This window comes from Lepisma saccharinum, chromosome 26 (genome assembly GCF_977018435.1).
Source record: "Lepisma saccharinum chromosome 26, izLepSacc3.1, whole genome shotgun sequence".
Lineage (NCBI taxonomy): Eukaryota > Metazoa > Arthropoda > Insecta > Zygentoma > Lepismatidae > Lepisma > Lepisma saccharinum.
Genome location: NC_139254.1, coordinates 60390944 through 60415043, shown reverse-complemented (window position 1 = coordinate 60415043; position 24100 = coordinate 60390944). Strand labels below are relative to the sequence as shown.

Here is a 24100-nt window from a genome sequence, read left to right as displayed (position 1 = left end):
ACACATCATGTCTAGAATATCTTTTAACTTTACCAGAAAGATTTGTTTTGCCTGGTTGCAAAAATAAACTGCTTTCTTGCTGCTATCATCCCTGAATCCTTGGGTCAATCCATGTCAAGTGGTCCAGGATACGAGTTAACCGTTGCTCGATAATTTTTTAAAAATCTAATTTTCTCTGTGCAGTTACTGTACCATGTTGTTAGTTGAAAACGGTCATTATTTTAATTTTAGTGGCTGTAGGTTTCGAGTGGCAGCCATATTTGTTTTCAAAGATCCGCCATTTCGTGGTGTCGTATGGGGTTACCGAATCTGAAATATCTCAGCCCCTAATTATCCTATCGATGTGGAGCAAAAACCCAAATGATCAGCAAACTGTAAGCTACAAGACTGTGTATTAGTCATTGCTATATATGAATTATGAAAGGGTGAAATTTACGTTTGAAAAAGTAGGTCAGTTACGTCAGATAATATTTGCAAGAAGGGAAATGGTCAGGAAGTTGAGCTTTACTGGATAAAGAGCTCTGATATAGATGTGCTCATTCACCAAGTTGTGAACATCTATATCAGATGTGCTCATTGTGGAGAGATGTATACATCTCTCCACAATGGTCCTTTCAGTGGCTGAAAACAAATGAAAGAATAGTATTGTGTTCCTGCAAATGGGAATTAACTCTACAGCGAGAATGACAAAATTACAAGTATTTTGAGAGCAGGGCTGGCCTGCGAACACATGGACAGCCCACAATAAAAGTCCCTCATATTATACCGTCCAGATGCCAGAGCCTCGTTCATCTGCAAAAGGAGGGTAAGGTGTACTGCGTGGACGAGAGAATGACAATTAGTGTGTCTTCAAAAAAGGTTGCCAGACCCACCAGCTCTACCTCTGACAGATAGAGCCAATGAGCAATTTTCTTTCTGTACTGAGTACTACGAGCTTCATGAATTTGGTTCGGAAGTTGATGACCTAAAAAATCTCGAAAAATGACCTATAGAATGGCCTAAACATTATTGAAATATGATCTGAAAATTTTTGCTCTTAAAATGAAAGGTTGATTTTGAATTTTGACTGTTATATACTTCGTATGAACAGTTCATACAGACTATTTTAAGTTTGCTGGAGGAAAGATAAATTTACCACAATTATTATTTAACCCATTGCCAAACATTTCAGTTAAAAATAATATTGTACATTTTCATTGACCATATTTTTGATGATTGGCAAACTTGCCAATATGACCATGTCAGGAAATTTAAATATGCTAGCAAATGCATTTAAAATTCATGAAACAGGGGAAGAGAAAAACTAAATACTAAGAACTAAATATGCATGCCTCTAAATATCAGTTATCGGTGTCGTTAAATTTTATATCTGTATGTCAAAATTTCATCTGTCCATCACATATATATGCACTTAAATGCTGATGATTGCCTGTTTTCTTTGGTGAATAATCTTTTAAGATATGTTGTGGACAAACTGTACTTGAATTTGATATATTGAGCATTATCGGTGGTTGCAATAAAATTGCGTATTAAAAGGTGGTGTGAAATATTTTCATGTAGATAATACTACAGTAATTAACTATTGGAGTGTCTCACTTGCTTGTTCAATTTGTGGGTTGTGTTTCTAGATACTAGAATTATTATAGATACTATATTAAATTGTACTGTAATTATGCATTATTTATGCTAGAATTATTTTTTCAATAAAAAACATCTTTGTTAACATAAGTCAATAAGTGTCAAGTATTACATAAGAGCTCACCTTTGATACTCCTTTTCAACAGCCAATTTCTATAGTTCCCCTTCTTATCACTTTTACATGTGAAGTGAATAGTCTAAAAACTTGGTTAAGTGTTATTGTAAGCACGGTGTTAGCTAAAATATATTGACCTTCTTACACAAATGTTTAAATACATAAATTGCCCTAATGGCTTTAGTCTGAAGAATTATGGTTTTTGTTTTGAAATTTTGGTGTCTTGAAATTGTAGACACCCTGACCACTTTAGCATTTCTAAAAGCTAAGGAAAAGGGAGAAGCTAACTTAACCTCTTCAATAACTGATGGTATTCATGTTGGTGGGTTGCACTTAGAACTGTATTTTTCTGCAGGTTGTACCAGAAAGACCCGCATCATCGATGTTGTTTACAATGCATCAAACAATGAGTTGGTGAGAACCAAGACATTGGTGAAGAATGCTATTGTTATTATTGATGCTACACCATACAGACAGTGGTATGAAGCACACTATGCCCTTCCATTGGCAAGAAAGAAAGGAGCCAAATTGGTAAGAATAACTGCCAGATGGCATTTTTTTTCTTTTTAAACTACCATTCTCCATACTGAATGTTCAGAGAAACTTGCCAGTAAGTAATGCAAGAAAACCTTTAATGGAATGTCATTTTTATGTGGTGTGGATTTACTCTTTGATGTACAGTGTTTGTAGGTGCAAATTTTATAAATCAGACTGTAAACTTAGAACTGCATTTACTCCGTATTTACGCATGTATAATGCACACTCTGGTATTTGATGGGGAAAGTGACAACCAATTATATTTCAATGCACAGTATAATCTAGTTTCAAGAAATGGCCTTCTTAGTTGTAGATCTCAAAGCTGTTGTTATGCTGATCAAGAGTGAATGACATCATACCTATTCAATTAATCGCTTGTAGCTATGTGGACCAAGAGGAGAAGAATATCACCATAAGTCACCAACCCACACCACCTCCCCCTGCTCCCTACACTGTGTTTAGCATCCCAAAGATTTCACTCTTTAACCACCTTATTTATTCTGTAATAGTAGACAGTGTGTTCAAAATTTTGTTATGGATTTGCAGTGCTCAGTAAGTTATTTTCTATTATTTCTTAACCCAACAAATACCGCTGATACTCATCCCATGTGACAGGAGATGCATTCTTGAATTCCACCAGGATGGCACTGCTTTCCTTGGTGTTGCAGAACATTACATTACAAAGTAAAAATCGTGGGAAATTGCTTTCAAATTTTATACGTGGTTTTGCTCATTCCTCCTTTACTTTTTCCAAGAAAACTTCAAAATGTATACTTTTTTCGTGATTAACGTAACATTTAGGACTCTCAAACTAGCAGTTAGCAGCACAAGATTTTCTTCCATTAAGGCATTTACGCACTTTATATATACAGTCAACTCTCGATTCAACGACCTTTCACAGTTCCCGGGAAAAGGGTCGTTATTTCGAAGGGGTCGTTATTGGAATTTGCACCAATTTTCAGCTTAAAGGGAGCTCCAACGGACACAAGGATGCCTAGGAGATGGTAACACCATTTATTCTGGTAGTTATACAACCTGTTATGCACAGGATGCATGTTGTGAGAAGGAAAATAGAACATGAAAAAGTTTTCACAAACGAGAATTTAAAATAATGTTACTTTGTTTCAATTGCGCACAGTCGTTGCTTTTCCAGGAAATTCTTACAATTCTAGTTCATGAGAAACCAGTTTGCACTGAGACCAATGGAAAGGAAAACAATCTCTCGCTTATTGCAAGCGAAACTCGAAGAATCTTGACACCAGTCAGACTGGTGCCAGCAAAAGTCTGGAGATAATCGGGCTGAATGAATGTTGGATTTTATACGGGTTTACTGGAGCATTGTCTGTTACAAGATTAACTGGTAAGATTAGATCTCTCGGGAGAAACAACACAACCTCTCTAGTTACCAGACAAAAAAAAATAAAGGCAGGGCTATAATTTTCGTTCTGGTTCGTCTGTTTAAAATACATCGTAAAAAAAAAGTCACTTTTCTTTGCTTCAACCAACTTCATTCACCCTCCTTCCCCATTCAAGGGAGCAGTCCAAACTCCTTCCTTGACTTGCATTGTAATCCAGGGTGAAAAAGGAAACGTGCAACTTGCGATCTGTTTTCACCCAATGCGTATTCTAGGACACGTCATCAAACAGCGTGGCAGTCGATAATCATTCGGGTTTGGAATTGAATTTCACTTTAAACTGTTTATTTAGTCCCAATTAGCCCATCAGCATAAAATGAACTGAAAACAAGCTTTATGAAACTGCGCATTTTCACATATCAAAATGGTAGATCGTTATTTACTCTCACGTTAATCGACCATTTAATGTTGGATTTAGGAGTATTCTCAATGTCAAACACCCACCCCTCCAAACATTTTCCCCTTAAACAATGTCTTTTTAATCGGTCTCAGCGACCATTCCTACATTGAACTTATTTTTTTTTCTCCACATGAATGGTTTTGAAGAAAAGTGGATGCAAATTAAATTTACAGATTTGCTTATCAGAAGGCGCAGAACATGAAGTTATTTTAACTCTTGTTTTCCTTTCTGGAGATCGAATTTCATTATCGTCAAATCAAAACAGCTTTGCGAGATTCAAAACAATAACTTTTTCCTTCACACTGGATGAGTCATCGCTAGAGGCACATATTTTTGGTAAATAAAAAAGCAAAATTTCGGTACAAAAACTAAGTCAATTTCGGGTTCAAAAGCGGTAAATAAAATTAAATATCGGTGTTATAGCGGTGAAAAATTGGATGAAAAGTGGTATATAAAAAGACATTTTGGTTTTAAAATTGTGAATATAATCCTAAATTTGATTTAAAAACTACACTTATTCCACAGAATTAACATTTCACTTCTAATAGCACATTTATGTAGTTATAAGAGTATTAAGTTTATTTCTGTGTAAAGGAGTCCATTTTTGCTTCTCCAATATTAACAGCAGAATTAATCAATTTTCCGGGAATTGCATAACTCACAGGATACTTCAGACTTCAGAAAGTGTCGCGTTGGTATATAAATGGTAAATTTCGTGTTTAAGAGTTAATTTCGCTTTTTGAAGTTCATTTCGCATTATTTCGTGACAAAACATGGTCACAAAATGCATCTCACACCTTTCAAAAACATGAAAAATTAACACTACAATGTGTTTTTTCAAATTTCGTTTTTCGTCAAAAACGAAATATGCATGCCCCTAGTCATCGCTGTTATCGGCAAGCAAGAGCTTTCCAGACGGTAGAACCTGGCGCCAGCTGCATCGTAAAAACAAGGAGACCAGCTGGAAGTTCGAGCAACAGGTGGCGGAAGAGAAAAATCCCAGCATTTTAAAGATAACGCAACTGTCGAAGACTGAACTTTTGACAGCAGTGTAAAGAAGAAAGAAATGACCCTTGCTTTACGTTTTACCATGCAACAGACAATAATACGGGCAATATTTCCTATGCAGACAACAGCATAAAAAAAAACTAAAAAAAAACCCTGAATTCTGCAATTATCAACATTGCCATGCACACCAGTGGCAGAGAATGAGCTGGGGAAAGGGAGTTGGATCATTTTTTTTTTTACTTGTTCTATGGTTTTTGTTCGTTTCAAGAATATATCCAGAACTGGTTGCCCCATTTTAGACGTCAAAGGAAAGGAAGAGGGGTGGGTCCTTTTCCACCCTCACCTGTAATCAGCCCGCATCAGCAAGAAAATCCCACCCCTACGTTTGCTGACAGAAAAAGAGGGAGAAGTCAGTCAGCCAACGGAACACTTTTTTGGCAGATATTACGACATCGACACAATTAGGAAAACGTATGAAGTGGGAAACGGGAGTTATGATGCACGTAAGATCGAAGTAAACTTTTGTGGAAACCTGGATGACAACGCATTAAGCGAGTTGACGATCTTGAGTTCACCAATGTGGTTTTGATTATCTCTAACAGTTTCGCTTTTTTATGAAGTGTTGCAGGGAACAAAGAACACATTTTGAATGAAAGCGGTTACCGGAAGTTGTCGTCTACAAGGCCGAGAGTTGCTCTCTCACGGGAACCTGCTGAACTCTAGGTCAGAGCTGGACAGATGGGCCAGACTTCCAGGCGCCACGCATCTGTATTTTCGAACATTCCTGCAATCTTATCTCTCAAGGTGGCGTATTTATCGATGAAAGAGCTTGACCTGCCATACACATTGGCAAAGACTGCAAGTCCAGCAGTCATATCGGGCTGCTCCCCCCCCCCCCCCTTTCCTCACCTGCGAGTTTTCAGCAGCTCTTAGGACAAGGAAACGAGTCAAGTCGATTTAAAATAACATCGAAGCACATTCGATCTTCTTTTCTCGCGTATCCAAGAGCAAGCCTGGCAAAACAAGCCTGGCGCGTTGGGTAGCGGCCGTCAGGTGCGGGGTAACATTGGTGCACTTGAGGGAGGGGAGGGCAGAGGTCAAATGCTATTGGATATCACTCAAGCATGGTGTGGTGGTGTCTATTTTTAGTTCAGACCCAATTGTGAGCGGTAGAGCGCTCGTAAAGGGAATGAGTGGAGGAAAAAACAACGCATTTTCGGCCGATTTCCTTGAATTTTTCAACTTTTTTTTCCAAATGTTTCTAATTTTTTCTAAATTTTTCACGGTTCCCGGGAAAAGGCTCGTTACTTCGAGAGGGTCGTTATACCCAGGGTCGTAGAATCGAGAGTTGACTGTATAATATTATTTGACCAGTAATACATTTTAATTATTTTATTTTTCCTTATCTTTTCTTTCATTCAAATTACCATAAAATCGGAACTTTCCTTCATTTTGTGATGAGCTTATTTCAATTGCATTGCACTCGCTATCTTCAATGTAATACTGATACCATATTCAGAAACTGCAGGATTTAAGCTTTACAATGATATATAACATGATAGGGTTCCGTAAACATAAAATTAATGCAAGTGTCATAAAATCTTGGAATGACCCTGTACGGTTTCATGTTGGCTGTCGAAATTATTCCATGCATAATACGCATCACAGTTTTTGTGAGTAAAATATTTTGGAAAGAAGTGCGCATGCAACGGTACGTTGCATCTCCATCTCCAATTTTTGAGTTATTTATTTTATAACTGTGTATCATCTTATACAAATTTCATACAGGGTGGCATAGAGAAATGGCAAAATTTAAATTGACGTAAAATGCACGAATAATCACGGGGAAAAATACATTTAATGATCGATATGCATGTACGTAGTAAGCCATTAACCATGATATTTACATGTCACTTTACTTCTTAAAGATTACATCAGAAAGATGTTCCATCTCGGCGTACACATTCTGAAAGTCTGCTGTGGATACTCTGGAATCCCCGCTGTATCGTGTCTCGAGGAATATCAGTGATTTCTGCTGCAATCTTCTGTTTCAGTTCAGCAATGGTTGCAGGACGTGTGCTGTACACTTTACTTTTGAGATGTCCCCACATGTCTATCTAATGCATCGCCATCTGATGCAAGGACTGGACCGACCCTCCGTTGTGACGTTGTTTTAAGTGTTAGACACATTCTTCTTGAATGTGCCTATTTTAATAACCTCGGACAGAGTTTTAACCTTCTCAAGGACTTGTCGTCCATGTTGGGTGACAATGTCAGTGTTTTATCGAATGTTTTTAGGTTTTTGAGAAGAGCAGAGGTCTACCACTCTTTCTGAGGTAGTTTTAACCTTTTTTAATGTGTTGTGTTTGTCCAATGCAGGTCTATTTACAACCTGCATTTTTTAACTTTTTTTGAGGGGCTTTATAGCCTCCTTTTTATTTGAGGTAAGGGTTTTAGATAAGGAGATCATCCCCGTTTTCATTGAAGGGTGCAAAATGGCCTGATGTGCCGACACACCCAAAACAATTTAGATTCAATCAGTCAATCAATTTTAGATCGTTTGGCACCCAGGGAGGAATCCCACTGCCTCGTAACCGGCTCCGAACTTGATTCAACTAAGAATAGTGCGAGCGAAGTGAGCAAGAAAATTTTACGAAATGTATTTTTATTTGCATAAAATTTGAAATAAAGGGGGGGGGACAATTGCTTATCTGTTCCCCTCTGCAGGTGCCTTTGGCTGACAATTTTTGTCAACCCCCACAGGATTTGCATTCGAAGTTGTGGTCCCTGCTGTGGTTGCACCACTGTTTGCAGACCCTGCGAAAGACCAAAATACTGGAAAAGTATTGATTGGTAGAGGCACATATTTTTGTGCAAATTTTCGGTACAAAAACAGTCAATTTCGGGTTCAAAAGCAGTAAATAAAATAAAATATCGGTGTTAAAGGGGTGAAAAATTGGATGAAAAGTGGTATATAAAAACACAATTTGGTTTTAAAATTGTGAATATAATCCTAAATTTGATTTAAAAACTACTTATTCCAAAGAATTAACATTTCACTTCTAATAGCACATTTATGTAGTTATCAGAGTATTAAGTTTATTTCTGTGTAAAGGAGCCCATTTATGCTTCTCCAATATTAACAGCAGAATTAATCAATTTTCCGTGAATTGCATAACTCTCAGGATAATTCATACCTCAGAAGGTGTCGCGTCGCTGAATTCACCCTGAATTTCGTGTTTTAAGAGTTAATTTCGCTTTTTGCAGTTCATTTCGCATTATTTCGTGAGAAAACATGGTCACAAAATGCATCTCACACGTTTCAAAAACATGAAAAATTAACACTAGAATGTGTTTTTTCAAATTTCGTTTTTTCGTCAAAAACTAAATATGCGTGCCCCTATTGATTGGTATGAGTAAATAAAATGTAATACTTCCTGACACTGGTGGTACTGGGGTTGCCTTGGCTCTAGTTAACATTTTTCTTTACTTGAATCAGTCGCATAAGTAACGTTGTATCCAACAAAAGCAAATGCCAGAGAAACAGCACAACAATCAGCCATGTTGTGTTCTCATATATTCTTCGAAAAGGAAATTCCACGGTGCAGAAAGGTGTCACAAATATATGCCTGAACAATTATATTCTTTAGAACTTTATGTCTATTACCAAAACTGTTGGTTCAATGTTGTTTGTGTGACCAAATCCGATATTGGTCCATTACCTTGAATTTGATTATTATGTATTTGTTATACTTTTGAAATGGTTATTGTATAAACACTAGTAATATTATTGATAAAATTGTGTTTGTATTAATTTTAGACTGAAGCAGAAGAAGCAGTTTTGAACAAGAAGAGATCTAAAAAGACGGAGAGCAAATATAAAGCCCGTCAGAAGTTTGCAAAAGTTGAACCTGCTTTAGAGGAACAGTTCCACACAGGAAGAGTACTAGGTAATATACAGTAGAACTCCTATTTTCCATTTTCCCTTTTTTTATTTTATTATTTTTGTTTTCCTGAAAATCATTAAAAATCAGTTTCACTCTGTTTTATTGTTACATTTTTACCAGAATATTTTATGCATACCATAATCTAGCACCAACCTCTCTCTCAGTTCAATAAATTACTAAATTTGCAATCTGTCCCCAATCTGGAAAGTCAGGAAAATGAAAATTGGTCATGGAAAAAAATCGGTGGTGTATTTTTAAAAAGTTATGAAAATTTAAATCAAATGTAAGAATGCGTTTGTTATAACCTAGTGTTTATTCCAATACACTGGAGATATTCAGTATTCCCCACCCCATCACTAATGAAACAATGGATTTCTTGCCTTTGTAGTTTTATATCACAAGAAGAAAGCTAAAAATTAGGGATGGGCCGATACGAAATTTTGGCCGATACCGATATAAACTTTACCGATACTGATAACCGATATTCTACCTATCCAATATAAAATTAGAAATGGTCCTTGAAAAATCGGAAAGGTTTATTGACCTTAATAAATTTTCAATGTGACTGCAGTGCAAAAGAAGTTGCATATTTAGACATTTACTTTTTTTTAGAAAGTAGGACAAGGAGATTATCCATAAAAATTACAACAAAATGGCAGAATTTTGCGCTAATTTATCAGATATTTATTGATATATCGGATCTGTAAAATCATTGGTAATTTTACCGATATGCCTATATAGGCTGGTACCGATTAATCGGTCCCATCCCTACTAAAAATGTAAACAGCCATGTCTCCACTGTGTGTACGAGGGTTTTTTGATAAGTTTCCAGCCTCAGAAAGAAGTGGCAAATGAATATAATTTTATTCAACATAGTTCCCTTTCAGGTTGACTCACTTGGCACAACATTCCTGCAGCAATTTTAAGCCATGCTAATATAAGGTTATATCTTGGTCTGCAAACCATTCATGTACTGATAAAATGATGTCACTGGTGTCCCTTAATTCAGTACCTTTGAGGTGTATTTTGAGTTTGTGGAAAATATTATAGTCTCTGGGGGGGACCATATCGGGATATTGGGGGGGGGGGGGGGGTTGGCCAATGAGATCATACTTCAAATCATGAAGTTTCTGCCCTGTGATGTCTGCCTTGTGGCAAACAACATTGTCTTCAAGGAAGAGGATGTCTTTTGACAGTTTCTCCCGCCTCTTTTCTTTCAAAGCTGAATGAAAAATATCCAACAGGACCACATAACATTCAAGGTGATGCCGTTATCCAGATATTCGCTGAATCCCCTCACAATACCAAAGTATCTATCACACCCATTACTTTTCATGAGATTTCTGTTGGTGACATTTTTTTGAGCATGGTGATCCACTTTGTCACCACTGCATGGATTGATACTTTGTCTCAGGATGATACACTATTTGTTCAATAACACTGCCTGCAGTACGTGAAAAACTGTCCAATAGTGCTTCAGCTCCTATCTTTACTTTTCCGCTTGTGATCAGGTGTCCAGTGTTTGGACACCTGCTTGGAAGAAACTTTTCTCACCTCCAATACTTCATGCACAATGTAATACACCCGCTCTAAACTAATGTCTAATGTGTGTGCTACATATTGCAGACTAATCCTCCTGTCTGCAAGGATCAGGTTGGGTACACTACCAACAATTTCCTTAGTCACAACTGTTCTGGATTTTCCTAGCCTTTCCCCCTCCTGAAATTGCCACCCACGATTTCACTGTGCTGTATGAAGAACAGTCATTGGGTATTGTTTGTGTCAATTCGTCGTATATTTCCTTGCCTCCCATGTTCTTCGTGAAAAGGCACTTTATGGCCACTTCAAACCCATAACACAAAAGTATTACTAGCAGGATCTGTCTGAAATTTTGCGCATGTTCTAAAACATTGACTCACAACATACTGAAAGTATTTTCATCTATTCCAATACTTTCCCTGTCAGGCAGGAAACTTATCGAAACCCCCTCGTATTTCATGAACAGTGGCTGGATGAGGAACTACTATATCCTGTTTGGTAGCTGCTGTGACGGGGGACAACAAGCAGCTTTTTGTGAAGTGTTTTTTCATCATTTGAACTCTGCGACATGGGACATCAGGCAGTCTTTTGAGAAGCAGTAAGTTCTAGCACAGGGCTCTGCATGTCCAAACGTTGTAGCTCTTGCCTTTGGTGCAATCAGCCCTAGGTTTGATTCTCGGTGGGAGCCCACATAGTGAGGGCAACTGGGGAGCTACTTGAAAAGTAGTAGTAGCAGACTCTGGTCAAAAGCCATAAAATGGTAGCAATGCAACTCGATGCGCTGACCCAGTGAAAAAGCCGCTCTGGCAAACCTTGGCCATGGATTTTTTTTTAGTAATTTCTTAGTTTTAATTAGCAAGTTCTAACACAAATGTTGTATGTAGTGTTTGAAGATAGAGACATTGGATTCATAGTAGGCTTGCACCTTACGATCAAAAAGTGGACAAAATTGTATAGTAGAAATAATAGTTATAGTGTTCTTAAAAAATGAAAAAAAATCCATTTGCTTGGGAGCAGTATTCCTCAATTCAACATTTTCTTCTGGTTAGATTTACAGTTCGTTTGCTTTGCTTTGGCTATAATATGTAAATTTTATAGGCATCAATTTTGAACACATTATGTTGGAACCTCTTGTAGATAATAGAAAGAGAAAAATACAATGTAATTTCTTCTAAATAATTTGGAACAGTAATTACCAATTTGCAATGCAAAGCGAAAGTCTAGTCCCTTAGGAATGAAACTGGTACATACTGAGTGCAATCCAGAGGTTTCTTTAATGATTAACCCTCAGCTCATGTTTGCTTGTTACTGAATTCGAGAGAATCTGAAGAAGTTTAAATTGTGGTAAAGACATTGGTATGTGTAATAAGTCTGAGATTTAATACATTATTCAAAGTTAAATCATGATCAGTCAGGGCTCAAACAATGCCGGTTGCCATGGCGACTAAATATTTCAGCCTGGCGACTGTGATCTTTTGCTTTAATATTGCAGTTTCTTAAATTTGCATGTAGAAAATTTTGAAGATTCTAATTTCAATTTGTGATACAGCGTAAGTTAGCAAATGATTTTTTTATCAACATTGTGAATATTCAATAGAATCAGTAACAATTTCTTCTTCTTTGTCCCCCCCATCCCTGCATTTCCCACTTTCTCACATCCGATGTTTTGAATATGGTGATGATCAGCTTCTTATAGTATGCACAATTGCTAGTAGCTGGTTTTCTGGCACCTCAGTGCTCGATAGATTTTTCGAGCACTGATTATAGTTAAGATTTTTCCTGTTATAAATCAATCGATAATACTGTAAAAACTTACAATGAGCAGTTGTAAATAAATGTTTCCAAATTGTAATGGACATAGGCAGTGCTCGAAAAATTTTCTTCAAAGCTAGGTGCCAGGAAACCACCTATAGATCGACCACAAGGAAAAAAACTTTGGGACAAAAAGTCTCTGCGCAGCTTTCTCTTCTTCCCTCCACCTCGGGCCATAAGAATGCATGGTTCACTCTCCCCCTCCCCTACTCGGAGTATGAGTCGTAGGTCTGTGCAGGTTGTTTTGCTCGTGGCTCCACTATACTACCAATTGTGCATACTACAGTATGTTTCAAAAGTCGCGCAATCCAAACTTTGAAAATGTATATCATGAAAATCGTAAGAGATATTTACACCAGGTTTTATGCACTAAACTAATCCTGTAGGCTATCACTGTTCATAAATTTATGTTAGCATCTATCTAAATAACAGCAATTATATTATTTTCAAATACATTGTTAATTTGCTGAAAAAATCTGAGAACTGATTTTTCAACTCTTAAACAATTCGTGGGACCATTTGTTGTGTTTGGTTGTAAAACTGTTGCTTTGTGAGATACAGCAGAAACAGGGCATTTTTATTGGAAAACCTCTTGCACATGAGTGTAAGAATGAGTAGTAGAAAAAATCTTCAGCAATGCAGACTCACTGCTCCAATGAATACGTCATGCTGAATGAATTAAAGAAAAGAACAGCCACAGTAGCTGCGAAAGTGAGCGAAGAGAACAATGTAACCAGGGGCAGCCTAAAATTCTCTCAAAGAGTCCAATTTCTGCACAAAATCTTGATTTTTCACGTAAATGTATAGCCAATACTTAGACACATGTTGCATGCGACGGTTGGCAATATTTCGACCTGCTAGTGTTGCCATATACGGAGATATGTCCCAAAAATGGCACTTTTCACTCAACCCATAAAATCGCCAGTCAAAAATTCATCAAATGTTGCACATGACCAATATTGGTCGCAAACGACAGACTGACCAGTCATCAGTCGTCTAATTATGACCCTTCGATAATTTCTTACATATTTTTCTTACTCAGAAGTTCATTTCTGGAAAAATGTGATTTCTGCTTTCCGTCAGTTATTAATGTATATAATTTTCTGTACGGAGTGAACTGATAATTTTAAACATTGAAAAATATCTCAATGATGAGGCTTTATAATGCATAAAACCCGGTGTAAATGGCTCTTACGGTTTTCATGGTATACATTTCCAAAGTTTGGGTTTTGCGACTTTTGTAACACTCTGTATAAGATGTTGAGCATCACAGTATTCAAAACATTGCTAAATTATTTGAGAAAGCAGGAAATGGAGTGTTGGGGGACAAAAGGTAAGAAATTGTTACTAACTCTATGGAATGTTCACAACGTTGATAAAGAAAATAATTTGCTAACTTACGCTGTACTGCAATTTGAACTTAGAATGATCAAAATTTCGTACATATTACATAGATACATATATTACATACATATACATATTGATATACAGGTAATTTGTCTTTGCCTATTTTGATCAAGAATAATGCCTGAACTCCTGGGCTCTATTCATTTGTAAAAACAATATTTCACAAATTATAGACATTAATAATATTTTATAATTTCTAACTGTTGTGTGTTGATTTTAACAGCCTTGGTGGTCTTAGACAGTAGGGCATGTGACTGCCATGAGGGAGACCCTGGTTCGATTCCCGGGGTGGTTGATGTAAGGTCAGAATATTTCAGCCTTGTTCCTGGGGCTTACCCAGCCTGAAATCTTGGTTACAGGGGGGGGGGGTCAAGCCTGGAGAGTAAAGGTGGCCAAAGTATGGTGCTGATCACGTCACCTCCAAAATGGCTGAGATCGAGAATGTGGGAGTCTCTATCCCAATATCCTCTAAGTGTTCTGTAAGGCACAGTGCTACATACATGGGGAACTTTATCTTTACTTAACTGTTGAGAGAATTAAATTTCAAAACATTTCATTTAGAGTTCAGTTTTGTTGCAATTAACTTGTTCACACTTGTAAGGTCTGATAGGAAACATGAATTTTTGTGTTTGTTTTCCAGCATGTATTGCCAGTCGCCCTGGACAGTGTGGAAGAGCAGATGGGTACGTCATTGAGGGGAAGGAGTTGGAATTCTATTTGAGAAAGATTAAGGCGAAGAAGGGTAAATAGTGTAAACTTTGTTAAGATATGAATTGAAATACAACATTGGACAGTACTTATGTTTGTTTTATATTTTTAACCTTATTCAACTTTAGTTTTTTTCTAACTTGTTTTATTTTTTAACCTTATTCAGTTGATACGTTTAAGTGTATTATTAATAATAATAATATCCGAATAATGCTCAGCGGTGAACAGTGAGACTCATTGAAGTACACAGACTCGTCTCTGGTACAGGGATAGTGTTAGGCAACAATATCTCACAGCACAGAGGAATAAAACCACATTATTGCCCGGAGATGGATTTATTCTGTATTTGTAACAATTATAATGCAAATATACTTCTTATGAATGTGAGGATTTCGCTTGAACGGTATGTTGACTCAACTATATCACATAACCTCAATGCGTGGCTGTCAGCGTACCTATGGTCGCATAGGCCTAGCTTGCATCCCGAACTACAACACCGAGCAGTTCTTTTGAATTTTAAAATCTGAGGCAAATGTGTGATAATTTCTTACGCGAAATCTTCGTATTTATACCATTTCAAGACCACAGATCAAATACAGATGAATCACTTGCTAATTACAAATAGATGCTACAAACAAAACTGACATCTACACAAGTTTAGATTCTGAATTCACACTATGAATTTTCTAATGTAAAGATAGCTTGAATTACTCATAATATAGGGTGCTCCATATAGGATGCCGAATTAGAAAATTAAATAAAAATCCAAACATCTCCCAGTTATGTGTGAAAGACAATGTCAGGCATATGTCCACCCCTACTGAGTCTGCATGCATTTATATGCTCCACAAAATTATTGATAACTCTCATAGATGTCTGTCCCGATACCTCCAATCACCCGTATGATTTCAGTCTTCAGTTCCAAAAGGGTTTGTTGACGTACACCTGTGATTTCACAAACCCCCATAAGAAGAAATCACAGGGTGTAAGATCACACTCCACCTGCCAAAACCAACACCACACAGTCGTTCTTTGGGGATGGATGGATTTCACGCTCCTGGATTATTAGAGGATTTTCGGAAGGAAACCACAAAGAACTAGTCAAAACAATTGAGGCTACATTAATCAGCATGACAACAGATGCCAACATTGGTAAGAACAGGTCTACCAACCTCGAAACAAAACAATAGCACTCTACAAATTCGGCATCCTATACGGAACATCCTTTAGAACATAAAATACAATAAATACTAAACAAGATCATACGTACTAATAACTAGAGGCATGCATGTTTAGTTTTTGACGAAAACACGAAATGTGAATAACACATTGTAATGCTAATTTTTCCAGGGGCGGCGCGTGCCTTTTCAGTCAGACAGGGCACATTTTTTTTTTGGGCGGGGACGGGGGTCAGTTTACCTCTATATTCCTCTTTAAGGTTTTTGAGGGGAGTTTCTTGATATGGAGTAAGTAAATTGTTCGAACAATTTGGAATAAAATTAACATTCTGATCAAGATATCTCTCCAAAGAGCATTAAATACTCACTACGTAGGAATACGAAAAATCAGCAACATATGGAACAAATTACATAAATAAAAAAAAACTCGAATACTGACGTCGGAACCCTATACGCTTGCAGTAACTAAACTTTGGGTAGATACTGGAATGATTAGAAAAATGTTACACTGCAGTTTCTCTTCCATTGTCAATGAATTGAAAGGCGTAGATATTAAAGTTTCTACATGATTCAATGTCATATTCACCAAGTATCCACTAATATCAATGACTAAGTAGGAAGATGATGCTGCGTTAAGTTCCGTTACAACACTTTACATTGGCCATGTACCCCCAAAAAGTTCGTTTATACTTACGAAGTTATTCGGCATGTCAAGTTGCTGGAACACAGACACAATTACACAAATAAATAAACACGTACAGTAACTATAAAATCGCGAAAAACTAATTATTTCATAAGCGACCAATACACACAGACGGAACGCAACGCAAACTCTCACACTAACTCAAATCCAAATCCGTATTACAATGGGAAGAAAGGAGTATCTTTTTAAAAATACGAGGGACTAGTTTGTGCAATAAAAAGTGTTGTCAACTTTTCAGGTCGCCGGAACAAGCGCGAAGAAAAGCATTCGAGGGATTTTTTTCTATCTTATTGCTGCAGGCTGGAAGAACGAATGAACTGCCTGCCAAGCGTTGGAAACACTGAACGGTGAACTAGGCAAACATGAATGGGCAGGGCACCCCGTTCACTGCCCAGAGACGGCTACGAATTTTGCACTTTTCCATTGTGAGGGGACCGTCTCTTGCCTATGCTGTAAATGTTTGGATCAGTCAGTGACGTCACGTCTCCGGGGCAGAGCCGAGATTTTACTCTCTCCAACAGGACGTAGAAATATATTAACCTCGCACAGGGTGCATACCCTGTAAGTCTGGTTGCAGCAACGTAGGGGTTGAGGGAAAAAAACAAAAAAAATAGTTACGCGAATATACCGATCGTCTCTTCAGATGAACTTTTTATGTTAAAATTGTTGTGGGGCAGTGCCCTAGTTGCCCTTTATGTAGCATCGCCACTGAATTTTTCATCTTTCTGAAAGGTGTGTGTGGTGCATTTTCCTACAGTTTTGTCACGAAATGAACTGTAAAATGCGAAATAGATCCTTAAACACGAAATTTACTGTTTATATACAACCTTGGTGACAATGAAGTTCGACCAGAAAGGAATACGTAATTAAATGCACAGAGGCATAGGCGGTGGAATGGGTGACCCGCAGAAGTGACGCATGCGTGTAAGAGGAGGCGTGTGAGCAGGCAAGAATCGTGATCCCAGCATGTTGCACCCAAGGTCACGTAAAAACGAAAACGGGGAACTATACGCGTGACATTGAACTTCGACCAGGCACCAGACCCATACGGAAAATTCCAGATAGTGGCGCATTCGACGGAAGCATGACGTCACGGACACGATAAGGGAGTCCGCCGTATATAAGCACGTGCTGTGCACCGAGGAACCGCAGTGCATCGTCACCATGGCCAGGGGCAAACCTATTGACAACACCGTGAGGAGAAGAGTGGTGGAGTTGCAACGGGATGGACTCAGTGAACGGGAAATAGGGCGCCAACTGAACTTACCCAAGTCAACCGTCCACTGCATCATCACACACCACCAAAATACGGGTACTACAGAGCCAGGTAAGGCCCCCGGTCGAAAACGGCTGCTGAGCGTGCGTGACCTACGGATATTTAGGTGCTATATCCAGACCAACAATCATGTTTCTGTGGCCGAATTACGACTGTGGACTGGAGAATGCTTCCACATTGAAGTGTCAACCAGAACCATTCGCAAATCGACTACGGTGGGCACGAATGTACCGGGGATGGACATTTCGGCAGTGGAACAGTGTTTTGTGGACGGACGAATCCATTTTCAATGTTGTTTACGGGAAAATACGGAAAACAGTCATTTGTCGGAAGGAGGAACAGAATGAAGCAAAATGTTATGCACGCCGGTTACAGAAACCTGCGTCAGTGATGGTATGGGGATGCATGATGCCATCTGGGGTTGGCCCACTACACGTCTGCGAGGGCATTGTGAATGCACACGCCTATACACGCATACTGGATCGGCATCTTCCCACAGTGCGAAGCCACCTGTTCCACAGGCGGCGTCTCATCTTTCAACACGACAATGCCAGGCCTCATACAGCGTGGTTGACAAGAGAATGGTTGACTCGCCATCACGTGCGAACTCTGCCATGGCCACCATCGAGTCCCGACCTCTCGCCCATTGAGAATGTGTGGCGTGTTCTTAAGCGACGTGTCCAACAGAGGGGACCCAAGACAGTGGCTGCTCTTATCGCCTGCCTGCAGGAGGAATGGCACCGCATCAATGTGGAATACCTTGAACGACTCGTCCGCAGCATGCCCCGATGCATTGCCACAGTTATTCGCCAGCGGGGTGCCATCACACCATGGTAAACAGGATCCCCTCTAACAGTGGTCGAACTTCAATGTCACGTGTAGATGGACGAAAATGTTTTATTTTGTGTGAACACCATACATTGCTGCATTGCAGTGGAAATTTGTTTTCCTTTGTTCCATGTAGCCTGCTGAATAAAATATGTTCAGCATATGCATGTGTTTTCCTTCTTTCACAACGCACTCCTATATTTGTGACTGGTCGAACTTCATTGTCACTAAGGTTGTACCAACACGACACTTTGTGAAGTCTGAAGTATCCTGCGAGTTATGCAATTTGTGGAAAATTGATTAGTTCTGCTGCAAACATTTGAGAAGCAAAAATGGACCTCTTTATACAGGAATAAACTTAATATTCTGGTAATGATTTAATGTGCTATTAGAAGGGATATGTTTATTTTGTGTAATAGTGCAGTTTTTAAATCAACTTTTGGATTATATTCACATTTTTAAAACCAAAATGGCATTTTATATGCCGCATTTTCACTGCTATAACAGCGAAATTTCATTTTATTTACCGCTTTTGAACCTGAAATTGACTGTTTTTGTACCGAAATTTTACTTTTTTTTTTACCAAAAATATGTGCCTAATAATAATACAAAATTTTACACTTTCTTTCACAAAATAATATATAAATGACATACTTCGAAGTGATGACGTCACAAAAATATAGATCATAGATCATGCCCAGATGAGCATGTGATGGAAGTGGTGAACTAAAACTCAGTATCCTACTTTGTAGCTTGAGTGTTCGTAAGTTGCTGGCCTCAATGTTTGAGTGGTTAGCACAATGTGCTATGGGGTCCCAAGTTCGAATCGGGAATGGCAAAAAAAAAAATATTTTTTTTGCCAAAAAGTGTGTAACGCAGCACTAGAAAATTGTCTGCAGACAGAATGTGATGGCATCATATGCACAAGGAGGGAAATTTTTTTCTGTAATCATGGAGTTACTTAGCTCTTATCTTCTTCGCACTTACCCTCAATTTCTGCTCAAGGGAGGAAGGAAAACTATGTTAATGGTAACTCTTAAATTTAACATATCTTTATATCTATTAAATACAGAGAAACTGAAGGCATTGGCCATTGAAATTAATAGAACTACAAAGAAACAAAAGTTTCACGGAAAAAGTGGTTACCAGTTTCTCTGTATTTATCTACTACGACATCTCTCATTACCAAAATATGAAATTTATACCTTTTGTTTGAATTTCTTCCGCTTCAAATTTATAACCTCTAAATGCAATTTCCTCCCCTCCCCCATGAAACACACATATTGAGGTATGACATACTTGAAATTAATGCAATACAAGTATGTAGGTATCGAAAGAAATCAATTTTAATTTTGATGTGCACACTTCTCAAATATCAGGATCTGGACTACATCATCGAACGACAATTGTTTGTTATAGCAGGTTGATGTTGACTTGTTCTGGGTGAAATGGCAAGAACTCATAGGAAGTGCAATTTTGACATTGCAATAGCAATGTTAAACAAATAAATGGTTATACCACCAAAAGAGATGTTAATGACGAAAATATAACTTGCTTCAATCACTTACCTAGTAATGAAGATTGGAAACATACATACGAGTGCAGCACAGTCAATGATGCTTTCGACAAATTTCACTGCATATTTTCTTACTATTTTGATGTAGCCTTCCCAAAGAAATAAGTTAAAGGGGCTACACAGAAAGAGATCTGATCACAAATGGAATAAATGTAACTAGTAATAGAATGAGATTCCTAAACAGGTCTAGGAAAAGCACAGCTGTAACAAATGATTTTGAAGAATACTTCAAGAAATACAGTCTCACATACAAGCATGTGCTACAAGCTGCAAAGAAAGGGCATAATGGAAAATTAATCCAGAGCAATGTGGGGTATATTAAAAAAAAAACTAGAAAACATCACAATGACACAAACTTAAGCAATCCTTTGGTAGTGGCAAACTTGTTTAATGAATACCTAATCAAGGTAAATAAGGATAAAGTCAAAACCAATCAAAACTCTGGTAAGGTTAAAATGAATACACATAGTGCATCAATGTTTCTACGCCCAGTCTCTGTCGAGGAACTGAAAGACTTCAGCATTAAAATGAAAAGCAAATGGTCAACTGGCTTGGATGAAATCCCATCCTCAATTATAAAGAAATGTCTCGCCCATTATGTTATCTAGTGAACTTATCCTTTGTTACTGGTGTGTTCCCAGACAAACTAAAACAAGCAAAAATCAAACCTGTGTATAAGAAAGGGAATAAGCTTAGTGTAGATAATTACAGGCCCATAGCTCTGCTTTCACCCTTCTCAAAAATCATGGAAATTGAAATGAATAAACAAATTACAGCTTTCTTAAATAAAAACAAAAACACAATATCTAAATCACAGCCTGTTTTCCATAAAGGCAAATCAACAACTACAGCAATATTAGATTCGAATACATCGAACATGACAGACAACTCCTGGACAATAGGGAACAGTGTGTATGTCTCTCTTTTTTTGATTTATTAAAAAGCTTTCGACACAATATCACATGACAAACTTCTGAAAAAATTAAATCACTATGGAATAAGGGGTATAGTAAACACCTGGTTTAGATCTTACCTGCAAAATCGCAGTCAAGTTGTAGATATCTTACTTGTAGAAGGGACAAATACTAATGCTTCTTCCCATATATATATAGACTAGAAGAAGTGACGTGGGGTCCCTCAAGGCTCTATTCTAGGGCCAGTACTATTTATCATATACATATATGACCTGCCCTCTAACTTACCCTCAGTTAAAACTACCTATATGCAGATGACACGAACATTGTGCTAACTGGCAAGAATGAACAAATTCTAAATTCAAATATAAAAAACCTCAAATGAACTCTGCAAATTGTTCCTCACAAATAAGTTGACAACAAATAAAAACAAAACTTAGGAATAAAATTCCATCATTCAAGAAATAAAAACAATGAAGAACCAGTAATAAAAATTGAAAATGAACACTTCAAATATATAAATTCCATAATATTCCTGGGTATTTGGATACAGGAAAATCTCAACTGGGACATACATATAGAGCACCTAGCAGGAAAATTAAGCAAAACCACATCTGGTATACTAACCATAATAAACAGGGAGACAATAAGAATAACATATTTCATTCTTTTCCAGTCACAACTAACATATGGAATTGTATTTTGCTAGAAACAGTGCAAAAAATTTTATTTTTATTTTGCAGAAGAGAGTAGTACAAATTATGGCAGGAAAGAAAATAAATGAACCATGTAGGAAAATCTTCAGAGATCTTGGCATTCTACCATTACCTTGCCTATATATATTACATTCACTGTGCTATGTAAAACAAGATATGTCTAGTTTCTCCAAACGTATCGAGGAATATATCAATACAACACCGGAAAAAATTACAATCTTGTTATACAAACTCATAATACCACTCTTTTTGAAAAAGGTCCTGAATTCGTAGGTATCCACCTGTATAATAAATTACCTGATCTCATGAAAACAATGGAATCAAGTAGTACCCAATTCAAGAGGCAATTAACAAAATTCTTATTACAACATTGTTTTTATTCAATAAATGAATTTCTAAGTTTGTAAATATTTATAATCACATAAATTGTCAACGGAGAGAGTTTGATTGTACAGAAAATGTAATTATACTATTTATGTTACCATATACGAATTATTCACTATATGCTATTATTGTGCCTAAATGATCATTAATCGGTTCTTTATATATTTTGCATTCTTCCATGTTGTATAAGTTACATATTTACATTTACATTTTATTTTTACACAAAAAAAATTTCTCATCTTAAATATTGTATGCAATTTCATTTCCATACCGCCCGACCCTGTGGCCGAGCGGTCAGCACATCGCGCTGCGACGCCAAGGGTCCCGGGTTCGAATCCTGGTCGGGCTTGGTTGTTTGTGAATGTCCATTCATCAATTTCATCCTTTCATCACTCATCCTCATCTTCGCAAATTAGCCAAGAGGCACAAAACGCGAAGTAAAATAAACTAAATCAATCAATCAATCATTTCCATACCGTATTCTTCCTTTATTTGGATTTCCTTCATGTAGAAGTTCTTCAAATCATTACTGTAATTCTTGTCTAAAATTGTAATAATATTTTATTACTGTATTTATTGTTATATGACGATTTCGATACATATGGACATGGGTCAACGGAAATAAAGAAAATTATTATTATTATTATTATTATTATTATACAAATGCATTTAGCTTGACCACACTTACTCTGCAAATGAACATATTTGTAAAATTTAAATATTTTATATTTTTCTTCTGACTATACTTCTTGGGAGGAAGTGGGTTTTTTATCATACAATGTGTTTAAAAAAGATTTACCCGAATTCAAATAATTATATTTAAAAATTAAAATGTTTTACAGTTACCCAACAAATTTCAAACTATTAAGTAAGTTCTAGAGTTCCACTCACCATATTATAAATGTCCTGTGTGCCCTCCACCTGCTGCTCGGATAACATCAAGACTATAGCTAAATTAATTCCGAACATGTTTGCATGGTTGCCCTGGACTCTTCCCCTTACATAAACATACTGTTTCTTCAAATTGTTGATACAAACAATGGATGTTCTTTACCACTGGTGGATGAAAATTCAAATGCACACTGGACCATAATTACGGACGGAGTTGCTGAACTGGAGAACAAAACCCCTTTTGTTACACAGATGCCATCTTGTGAACGACTAAGGTTAGTGTCTATTTAGGTGCTACTAGTGTTATCTAGTGGTAGAACTCTAGGCCATGGCTGTTCTGTAGTACACTCACCAAAATTAGTATTCTGGTAGTTTGTTTCTTTATACAGCATATTTGTAGAAGATACAATGTGATGATGTTATTAAAAAATAATGTTGATATTTTTGCATAAAATTATTAAGAGAGGTATGATGAAAAACATTTTTCTATTAACATTGACCAATGGCACAACAGGAAATTAAACTTATGCCTTGCACCAACATTAGTAAGAATAAATATGCCATTATTTAAAGTTTTATTGCTGGTTCTGACACATGATTTTTAAAATACTGTTTCAAGAAGATAATTGTTGAAACAATGCAGATATTGTTTAACTTTTACCTGCATGCTGGTTTCATCTGCCAGCTAATTTTAGCAGCAAGTAACACAATATTTCTTGAAAATTGCGGATTTTATTTCAGTTGTCGTTTTATTGTTCATTTGTACACACATGAAGGTATGACTACTGGAATGACAAATTTTTTAGTTTGACTTTAATAGCCATGGAACTATTGATAATATCTAGGCAACAGCAAACCACACGAAGACGTGAATAGTCTTGTAGTAATTCTAGGCATATGTAATTTTTCAAATTTTGGAATATGTTTTTTTTTTTAGAGGAGAGGAGAAGAACATTTGAAATAACTGCCCTGGAGTCAGGGGTTCCCACAGCGGGATTTCATGACACACCGTGTCATGGGAATTTTTTGGGGGGACAACATTTTACACCAATTCTATATATCTTCACACAAAAATGGGGGGGGGGGGGGATCGGATCATTTGATTGAC

At 37.2% G+C, this 24100-nt stretch overlaps 2 protein-coding genes across 2 annotated transcripts in view; one reads left to right on the top strand and one right to left on the bottom strand.

The window, feature by feature from the left end:
• RpS8 (ribosomal protein S8) overlaps nucleotides 1–14614 on the top strand; it is a 32855-nt gene extending 18241 nt beyond the window's left edge. Inside the window, exons 4-6 of the mRNA XM_083112683.1 lie at nucleotides 2109–2284; nucleotides 8934–9063; nucleotides 14459–14614. Of these exons, the coding sequence (XP_082968809.1) occupies nucleotides 2109–2284; nucleotides 8934–9063; nucleotides 14459–14568 (416 nt within the window). The 3' untranslated portion in view covers nucleotides 14569–14614. The remainder of the gene's footprint in view (nucleotides 1–2108; nucleotides 2285–8933; nucleotides 9064–14458) is intronic.
• LOC145979761 (large ribosomal subunit protein uL10-like) overlaps nucleotides 1–24100 on the bottom strand; it is a 98406-nt gene that overhangs the window by 59809 nt on the left and 14497 nt on the right. The window lies entirely within an intron of this gene.